The sequence below is a fragment of the Corvus brachyrhynchos genome, unplaced genomic scaffold, assembly GCF_000691975.1.
Source record: "Corvus brachyrhynchos isolate BGI_N302 unplaced genomic scaffold, ASM69197v1 scaffold434, whole genome shotgun sequence".
Taxonomy (NCBI): Eukaryota; Metazoa; Chordata; class Aves; order Passeriformes; family Corvidae; genus Corvus; species Corvus brachyrhynchos.
Window position 1 is genome coordinate 870,416 of NW_008238372.1, and position 10,061 is coordinate 880,476.

The window sequence follows — 10,061 nt, forward strand, 5'->3', positions numbered from 1 at the left end:
GGCGTGCTCGGCATCCCGGGATGCAGCCGTGATTCCGGAGGTGCGGCCGTGATTCTGGAGATGCTGCTCCCTGAGCTGCCAGGGAGAAAGTGCCTCAGGTGCCTGGCAGGGGTGAGGCAGCGCCCCGGGGTCCTGTCAGGGGTGTAGAACACAGTCGATGTCAGAAGCCGGGGTTAGGATTACTGTTTTCAGCATTAACCTCTGCTTTCACAAAACCACAGCCTTCACAGAACCCAGGCAAAATGAGATTTAGTGATGTGATCATTTGAAGTATTGCACAGCACCTGTCATTTGCCTCTTGCCTTCCTCTCGTGTATTTCTCCTCTTCCCATCCTTTCAGGGTGATGTGCCATGGCTCTGTCCGATTCCGACCTTGTGACCTTGGCTCATCTTGGAGATCCATCCTACTTTGAACTGGTAAGTGCCTTTGGAAATAGATGGGAAACTTGCAGGATGTTCCAGGGGAATTTATACCTGGATCTGGCACTGGCACAGGATGCCCAGAGAATCTGTGGCTGCAGCATCCCTGGCAGTGTCCAAGGCCAGGCTGGATAGGGTTTGGAGCAACCTGGGATAGTGGAAGGTGCCCCTGCCCATGGCATAGGGGTGGGATGAGATGATCTTTAAGGTCCTTTCCAACCCAAACCATTCTGGGATTCTCTGATTCTATGATCAGATCTACAGAGTGATTCACAATGTTGATTCAAGCTTCTCTTACAGGTACCTCACACTGTGCATGATTCCCTTGCAAAAACCCCACAGTGGGGCAGAGCCCTGAGCCTGTGTGTCCCCACAGCAGGTGTCACTGACTGTGCCGCAGGGCCAGGGCAGGCACTGAGGTGCAGATCCTGTCAGCAGAACTTGCCCATCCTATTGGTCCTGTGGCCATTCCTGGGATGCTGCAGCTCAGCCTGACAGATTCTGTCCCTGTCACTGCAGGGCAATCAGCTCTTGGTTGGTGGGATTTCATTCAGCTCTGCACAGTGACTGCAGCATTGCCCCTTCTTTGTTCTTACCTCTTCCAATTTCATCCATTTCTTTGTGCTTCTTTAATCACAGGATGCCGGACTGGTTTGGGTTGGGAGGTGTGGGGGTCTCCTCCCCCTGCCTTGGGAGAGGGGCCCTGAGGGGTGGCACAGGATTTCCCTGCCCTGGGCAGCCTCGTTCCCGTTGGTTGGTTCCTGTTCCCTGCGCGGGAGGGACCCTCGGGCCCGGGGCTGTGAGGGTTCCTCAGCAGAGCCCCGGCCATGGCTGGGGAAATAAACAGCTCTGAAACATCTGTCAGAATCTGTCCACATCTTGTTTCCTTTCCATGGGACTCCTGGTTTGATACATCGTGTTGCAGTATCTGCGCTGTAACAGGGAGGGATCCTAAAGCCCATCCCACCCCCCCCCTGCCATGGCAGGGACACCTCCCACTGTGCCAGGCTGCTCCAAGCCCCAATGTCCAGCCTGGCCTTGGGCACTGCCAGGGATCCAGGGGCAGCCCCAGCTGCTCTGGGCACCCTGTGCCAGGGCCTGCCCACCCTGCCAGGGAACAATTCCTGCCCAATCTCCCATCCAGCCCTGCCCTCTGACACTGGGAAGCCATTCCCTGGGTCCTGCGGCTCCAGTTCCTGATGAATTTTCCCTCTCAGTTAGTGTTGTGCTTTTTCTGGATGAATTATACTGCTCTTCTGCTTCTATACTTCCAAGAATACTTCCCTTGCCTGTTTATTTTCCCCTTCTTGCTGTGCTTAAGGAATCTCAGAAATCCCTGTGCTAATGCATATTTGTACGTCTTGGAGAACTCAGAAAAGGAATTATTTATCAGCGCTGTTGTGAAATCCAAGCTGTGGCTTATTGTCCTCCCCAAAGTACAGTTCAAGTTATCTAACTTGAATTTCTTCCTTGTAAAGCTCTGCCTTTACAAGGGACTGGTGCCAGCAGAGCCATGATCCCATTCAGAATTTATTTATATCAGTCAAGAACTTTTTGGGTGTTTGCTGCTGCCAAAACAAAGCTCTGTAAGAGATGTCAGTTCTCTTTCAAGATGAGCTGACTTTGAAATCACAGTTGATTTTTTTCTTTTCCCTCCTTATTATTGTGTGTCCTGGCCTGTTAAATACATCAATTTTGTAATTTAGAAGCAGCTCTGCATTTCTGTAGAATGATACAGCAGAAATGATAATTGAGTTGCAGCATTTGCTGTGATACAGAGTGCTTATTAAAGGACACATTTACAATGTTTGTTAAAACAACAGACTTTGTAGGGATCTGTAAATCAGAATAAACCAGTTCTTCTTCAGCTTGAGGTGCTCAAATAGGGTTTAAACCCCTTAAAAGTAACGAGAAATACTAAATCAATTACTCCACTTATTTATGGCTTTATTGAAATATACCTAAACTGTCACAACTTCTTCAAAAATATTTACTATTTTTTTTAAAAAAGCTGTGTTACCTTCTTAAACCTTTAAGTTTAGTCAGGTAGTCTTGGACATGATTTTGCTGCCTGATTTTGGAGTTATCATTTCCTAGAATCCTGTTCTAGTGTGATTAAAAATATTGTTTAAAGGAGCAGAGCTTTTCCTGTCCCTTCATAACCATTAACCTGTGGACATTTTTTAGTGCATATGCAGGTAAACAGAAGCTGTTTTTTCTCTAAGCCAGTTTGTTAAATAACTGTAGCAAAAGGCGCTTTTTTTTCTTTCTGTTATTGATTTCTTTGTTTGCTTTTTGGCTGCGCAGTAGAAGAAAATGTAAATATCTAAATATATTACATGTAAATATGTAAATTGTGTGTTTATCTTTAGGGTCATGGAACCTTTGGACAGCCAGTGCTGCCTAATCGTAAAACAGGTATGGAAACAAAATCAATATTCTTCCATTCCTATTGCTTTGTGGATCTTTGCATTGCTATTTGATTTTATTTTTTTCCTTATTTTGCCTGAAAATGAGTTCATTGTTATTTCTGACCAGAAGCATTGTTATATTCGGGAACAATTCTCATCCTTTTCTCCTAATATAACTGAAGTAATCAGTAATATTTACATGAATGCAGGCAATTAGTGCTGTGAGGATGGAGATTCAAGGCTTGTGCTTTTAGCAGTGTAGGTCTAAAGACAGCTTCAAGTTGATATTTTTTTTTTGCAGGGAAGGTTTTGCAGTAATAATTAACCAAAAATTCCCAGTTACAGAAAAGCAGGTGGCTCAGGTTCTTCAGAATTGCATTTGCTGCACAAAGCTGTAATTTGTGGGAATAAACAGATCAAACCAGCTGTGCAAAGTGAATTTTTGTGTATTTTCACACCCTCAGGTGAGGCTGCTCTGCTCTGAGAGCACCTGAAACCCCCCCAAGAAACTTAATTCCCCTTTTCATTTCCTCCAGAGGAGCTGAACAGAGCCCTGAATCTCCGGGGCTTTGAGGACAAACCCTGATGGTTTTGTGCCCTGCTGCTCTGGGCAGCATTGCCCTGGTTTTATGGTCCTTGAGAATTGCAGGGATGCAGGTGGAAGAGGCTGATGTTTTCCCTGGAAAAGAACATTCCCTTCCAGCCCCTGAACAGCCCCTGTGAGTTCCTCATGTGCACAGAGGCTGCATTTATCAGTTTTTACATTCATTTTCTCATCTTTTTTCTCCTCTTCTTCCATTTTTTTTTCCTCTTCTTCCATTGTTTTCTCCTCTTCTTCCATTGTTTTCTCCTCTTCTTCCATTTTTTTTTCCTCTTCTCCCATTTTTTTTCCTCTTCTCCCATTTTTTTTTCCTCTTCTCCCATTTTTTTTTCCTCTTCTCCCATTTTTTTTTCCTCTTCTCCCATTTTTTTCTCCTTCCATCCCATTTTTTTTCCTCTTCTCCCATTTTTTTTCCTCTTCTCCCATTTTTTTTCCTCTTCTCCCATTTTTTTTCCTCTTCTCCCATTTTTTTTTCCTCTTCTCCCATTTTTTTTTCCTCTTCTCCCATTTTTTTTTCCTCTTCTCCCATTTTTTTTTCCTCTTCTCCCATTTTTTTTTCCTCTTCTCCCATTTTTTTTTCCTCTTCTCCCATTTTTTTTTCCTCTTCTCCCATTTTTTTTTCCTCTTCTCCCATTTTTTTTTCCTCTTCTCCCATTTTTTTTTCCTCTTCTCCCATTTTTTTTTCCTCTTCTCCCATTTTTTTTTCCTCTTCTCCCATTTTTTTTTCCTCTTCTCCCATTTTTTTTTCCTCTTCTCCCATTTTTTTTTCCTCTTCTCCCATTTTTTTTTCCTCTTCTCCCATTTTTTTTTCCTCTTCTCCCATTTTTTTTTCCTCTTCTCCCATTTTTTTTTCCTCTTCTCCCATTTTTTTTTCCTCTTCTCCCATTTTTTTTTCCTCTTCTCCCATTTTTTTTTCCTCTTCTCCCATTTTTTTTTCCTCTTCTCCCATTTTTTTTTCCTCTTCTCCCATTTTTTTTTCCTCTTCTCCCATTTTTTTTTCCTCTTCTCCCATTTTTTTTTCCTCTTCTCCCATTTTTTTTTCCTCTTCTCCCATTTTTTTTTCCTCTTCTCCCATTTTTTTTTCCTCTTCTCCCATTTTTTTTTCCTCTTCTCCCATTTTTTTTTCCTCTTTTCTCTTCTTCTCCCATTTTTTTCTCTTCTTCTCCCATTTTTCTCTTCTCCCATTTTTTTCACTTCTCCCTTTTTTTTCTCTTCTTCTCCCTTTTTTTTCTCTTCTTCTCCCATTTTTTTTCTCTTCTTCTCCCATTTTTTTTCTCTTCTTCTTCCCTTTTTTTCTCTTCTTCTTCCATTTTTTCTCTTCTTCTTCCTTCCATTTTTTTTCTCTTCTTCCTTCCATTTTTTTTCTCTTCTTCTCCCATTTTTTTTCTCTTCTTCCTTCCATTTTTTTTCTCTTCTTCCTTCCATTTTTTTTCTCTTCTTCCTTCCATTTTTTTTTTCTCTTCTTGCATTTTCATCTTAATTCAGAACCCAGGGATGCAAATCCTTCCAGCAGATCCCTATCCTTAATTCCATCTGAATCCCCTCTCCCCCTTCCATTTCAAACCCCCCTCAAGTTGCCAGGTGAGTTGAGAGTGTTCAGATTTCCTTGTTTTGGTTCGTTAGGGATGCAGGCTGGAAATAATCAGTGCTTTTCATGTTTATTGGCACTTTGTAATGCCTGGACTGTGCAGTGTCATTCCCATTTTTTTCCCCTTGGAGGAGTTGATCCCTGTGAGGTGTGGTGCAGTCTGCCTGTGGAGAGATTAAGGGAATATTGCAACGTTATGAAAATCAGGATCTTTGGGACTCTGTTCTACACCACGGAAAGCGTTTCTTTTCTAGAGGAACGTGGGTGAGTATCCTCATTTTCCAAGGGGATTTCCTCCAAATCCTCCCACTTTTCTTTGTTGCCTGTGGAAGTTCCTTCTGTGATTCCAGCAGGGCTCACAGTGCTGCAGGGATGGTGGGGTTCCCAGTTGGGGCTGAGCTGGTCGAGGGCAGAAGTTCTTGAATTCATAGGAGAAAAATATTAAGGATGGGTTTCTAAAAGTTGGAGTCTTTGGGAGTCCAGAGTTTGGGATCTTTGGGAATCTGGGAAGCTGAAGTTTGGGGGGTATTTCAGTATTTAAGAAGCCTGACATTTGAAAAGCACCACAACCTTTGCAGCTCTTCTTTTTTTGATTATTATTAGTATTTTGATTATTATTAATACTTTTCTCCCTCCTCCTCTGAAGGGCTCGATTTGAATTTGTAAACATTCTCTTCCTTAGATCTAATCCCCCTAAATAGTCACAACTGAGACCCTGTAACACCTTGGTGTTTGTCTAAATTATAACTTGTTCTGTTTTCCCTCAGTGTGCAGTTCCTGGGCTGGAACATGAAGCCAATCTGTGAGCGCAATGTTTTGGAAGACCTTACTGATTCAATTAAAAAAGTTGCTGTAAGTCCTGTACTTTAACTTGATCTGAGTTTTCAAGTCTAATGAATTAATTCAATCTGACCCTTAAGCATCTTGGGATTATTTTTATTGCCTTTTGCTGGAGTGAAGACATTATTTGAGAACTGAGTTGCAGCTTTCTGGGAAGAAATTGTGGCCTAGGCTTGATTCCAGTTGGGATAACTGAGGAAATATTTGCAGTCAGCAATAAAGCTGATGGATGAATGACTTAAAGACTTTTTCCCCCCCCTCCTCACTTATTTTTCCCTCATTCAACACATGAGATTTTAAATTTGCTGTTGTTGCTGACTTCAAACGGAAGCGGAGCAGTGGGGAGGAGGAGATGAGGAATATTCTCAGCAGCTGAAGGGATTTGTTGTGGTTTTTTTTTTTTTTTTAATTAGGTAATGACATTTTTCTTATTTCATTCCTTGAAATCCCCTGCTCAACCCCAGCTACACTCTTCTGCACCACACCTCTGCTTTCCTCTTCCCACTCCCTCAGCCTTTTTCTCCTCCATGGAAAAGATTGGGTTTACATCCCAGAGTGAAATGGATTTGGAGGAGCAGATTTTGGGATGGTTTCTTTGGATGTCTCAGCTGGTCCTTGAGTATTCAGAGAGCTGCAGGAGTGGTTCAAGGGGCTGAATTTCCTAAGCAGACCTCACAGCACCCATGAATTCTCTTTTCCCATGCCAACATTTATTTTTCAACAGAAATCTGGAATGGACCAGAGCAACTGCCCCAGGGATAGGGAATTCCAGCAGAGCAGGAAATGTTACTGGGTTGAACCTGAGCAGACAGAAATTAGAATTACCACATCTTGAGAACTCAGTTTGTACTTGTTTTCTCTCCCTGCTCCAGAACATCCCACATTTCATCAGTGGCATCCTGAGGATTGGCAGTGGAATAGAAAATGTGAGTTTCCAGAATTGTTTGGAAGATTCCCTGGAACTGACACCTCCTCAGCCTGAAGTGCTGGGCATGGCAGAGGCAGAATGGGGTTGGGAGATTCCTTGATCCATTTTTTGTTGTTGTTTTTTTTTTTTTTAACAGAATTCAGTTTCTCGTAGAACAGAACCCGTTAAATTTTCCAGCTTGTAAACTTTGGGCTGTGAAGATCCCTGAATTTCCCTGTGTTTAATCACTTTTTTCCACACTTGGAATAAAGTCTGGGGCCTGCTGGATGTTCAGTGCAAGAGCTAAAAGACAAGCAGTGAATTTAAAAAACAACATTGCAGCTTGTAGCAGCAATAGGAAAACCAGAATAAATACAATTGTGTGTCACTGCTGGATTATCCAGTTGCTGGATTTTTGGGGATATTTGTCTTAGTCACGGGGATTTTTGTGTTCTTTTTCAACTGTCATAAGAAGTTTCTAAACCAAATTTTAGGGGGTTGATAGTATTTTTTTTAATCATTTCAGAAGTTTCTAAATCAAATTTTAGGGGTTTATAGTATTTTTTTAATCATTTCAGTCATCACAAAGACGTTTCTAAATCAAATTCTAGCATTTGAATGCTTCCCCTGCCTCCTGTTGCACGGCTGGTTTGATTCTTTGACTGTCCTGTGCTCGAGGTCTCCAGATATTTGTCTTTTTTTGCTGTTGTCAGTTCAAAAATCAGCAAAACCCTGAACAAATTCAGAGAGAAAGCGCTCCAGCACTGCCCTCTGTTTATGAACACCTTGCTTTGTATATGAATGACCTTTTCTTGATTTTCTTTTCTTTTTTTTCCCATTTGAAACAGGGTTTCTTTCACCTTGCAGAGGCCGTGGATTGGGTCAGATGCGTGGGGGGTGCCAAGGTTCTGCAGGGCCTGGAGGAGCTTGGGGACTGTGGTCGGGTCAAACTTGCACTTGTTTTTGCTGAGTGTGAGTATGGACAGCCCTGGAGGGGCCAGAAATGAGGAAAAATCACTTTGCTCTTAGAAATGGTGAAATAATTAACGTCATTATTTTCATTCTGGGCCTCTCCAGTAAGAAATAATTATTTTGGAATGCTCCTGTTGCCGGATTTGTTGCAGATCCTCACTTGTGTGTCAGGTTTTGCTGTCAAGCAGGAGCAGAGCAGGAGTTTTAGTGGCAGAGGATAAACCCTTAATGGCTCGGAGAAATTCCCTCACCCACTGGGTTTTCCTGGATTTTGTCTCCAGGGAAACGTTCCATCACTAGAGTGGCACTGGAAGATTGTGATTTAGTGGAAGAATTGAAAGCTGAGACCTCTGAGAGCTCCAGGAGGGTGAGAGAAGCTCTCTGAATGTGTTTGGGTTGGTTTTGGGGGTGGGCTTCTGATTATCAGGGATTGTAAAAATCCCCAAGTGATTAAAGAGAAATGTTTCAAAAGCTCGAGTGTTTGATTGTGCTGGCAGAAACAATTCCCTTTACCACACGAAATAATTACCTTTACCCTGCTGAATTCATTGAGTTTAACCCCAGTGGGGGCTGAATTGTTTGTCCTTGCTCTCGTAGGAGAGTGAAGCCATGAAACAGAAAGGAAATGCTCAGTTTTCCCAAGGAGCCCTGAGCTGTGCCATTGTGTCCTACACCAAAGCCATCGAGTTTTGGTAAGAACTGAACTCGCCTTCTTCACGTTGATCCTCATTTTGGACAATTTTGCATCAGCCACTTTAATTAGAGGCCAAATGATGCCTAATTAAAGAAAAAACCCAACCCTATCACCCATTTTTCCCCCATTACTGCTGGGTTTTGTGCTTTTACTGCTCCTAAAGTCCTGTTGGGGTTTAAAATGACCCAAGAGCAAGGGGAGCAAACCTGCAAGAAAGGGAATTATTTGGGGTGAACAACCATGGACATCCAATGTGGGTGTCTTCCCTTGAAATACTCTTCCAAGTGGTGCAAATATTTATCAGCTATGATGCAAAAGGAATAAACACCAAAGATTTTGGCAGCTCTTAGGCTTTATTTCCATTTGTAAGCCTTGTTCAATTTCTTCCCTAAAGGTGTTTCCTGAAAGGCTCTGGACACTTTCCTGGGAGAAGGAGATCAAATGGGAATTTTTAGGGCGTTTTCCCCCTCCCACAGGAATGTCAGCAGGGTTGGTGTGTTCACCACGGGTGTTGTGGTCATGAAAATGCTGATTTTACTCATCCTGGTGTCTATAAAATCCAGGGAAATGGATAAAATCCCGCTTCCCACAAAACCACGTTGTGCAGAGAGTTGGATTTTTCATTTTGAGGGCTGTGGGTTTATAACTGTGCCCTGGAAAAAGGTTCAGCATTTTGGGTTTATTTACGCTCCCTTTTACCCAGACCGAGGTCTCATCGTGTACAATTCAATTTAATCAATTAATTCCTAATATTCTGTGACTAAATTCCCATAAAGGCCACGTGGCAGGATAGGTTTTGGTCTCAAATTCCAGCTGGTTTCAGCCTTCTTGGAAAATGGAGTCCCTCGTGTCAAGACCGTGAAGGGAGGAGCAGAATTCAGTGGAAAACACAGGAAATCCTGTGGCTGGTAAAGAGCAGAGGAGGTCATGTGATTTCCAGGAACTGCAGGGCTGAGCTGCTCTTGGAGAGTAGGGTGAGAGGAATCTGAATTCGTTGCAAGTTGCTTGAATGGGCCCAGATCTTACAAATGATCCCACAATTAAAATGAACTCTCCCAGCGAGAACCTGTAAATCCGTGGGGCTTTCTGTGTGTGCTGGGGCTGGAGTTTTTGCAGGCAGTTCTTGTGAAAACTTCATTTTTCTTCTCCTTAGGGCTTCCAGAAGTAATACCGACTATTAACTCTTCATAATCTTATTTTTTTTAAGCCCTTTGAACCACCTCCTGTATGGAAACCGAGCTCTGTGCTTCATCCTCACCAGGCAGTACGAGTGAGTAACCCCTGAGGTGCTGGGCTGAGCTGCATTAAAACTCGGGCACATTTGTAAGAAAAGAGTCGTTTTAAAGCTAAAATACAGAATTATTTGTGTTTATGGGACTGCAGTTATTTGAGATCCATGGATTCTCCATCCCTGGAAGTGTCCCAAGGGTGGCACTTGGAGTACCTGGGACAGTGGAAGGTATCCCTGCCCATTTTGGGGTGGAACTGGGTGAACTTTAAGGTCCTTTCCCACCCAGACTATTCCATAATTCTATGAACTGCTGTTCTATTCAATTTTTATTTTCATATTCTACTTCTTCTATTTGTATTTATACTTTTTTCCCCAGCCTGTAGATTTTTCTGAGGTA

At 42.7% G+C, this 10,061-nt stretch overlaps 1 protein-coding gene across 1 annotated transcript in view; it reads left to right on the forward strand.

The window, feature by feature from the left end:
* Positions 1-310: 310 nt before the first annotated feature.
* The window catches only part of TTC3 (tetratricopeptide repeat domain 3), a 42,422-nt gene continuing 32,671 nt past the window's right edge, over positions 311-10,061 (forward strand). The window contains exons 1-9 of the mRNA XM_017736328.1: positions 311-417; positions 2,793-2,838; positions 5,152-5,284; positions 5,788-5,872; positions 6,733-6,786; positions 7,616-7,739; positions 8,021-8,106; positions 8,337-8,431; positions 9,641-9,703. Coding sequence (XP_017591817.1) covers positions 352-417; positions 2,793-2,838; positions 5,152-5,284; positions 5,788-5,872; positions 6,733-6,786; positions 7,616-7,739; positions 8,021-8,106; positions 8,337-8,431; positions 9,641-9,703 — 752 coding nt within the window. The 5' untranslated portion in view covers positions 311-351. The remainder of the gene's footprint in view (positions 418-2,792; positions 2,839-5,151; positions 5,285-5,787; positions 5,873-6,732; positions 6,787-7,615; positions 7,740-8,020; positions 8,107-8,336; positions 8,432-9,640; positions 9,704-10,061) is intronic.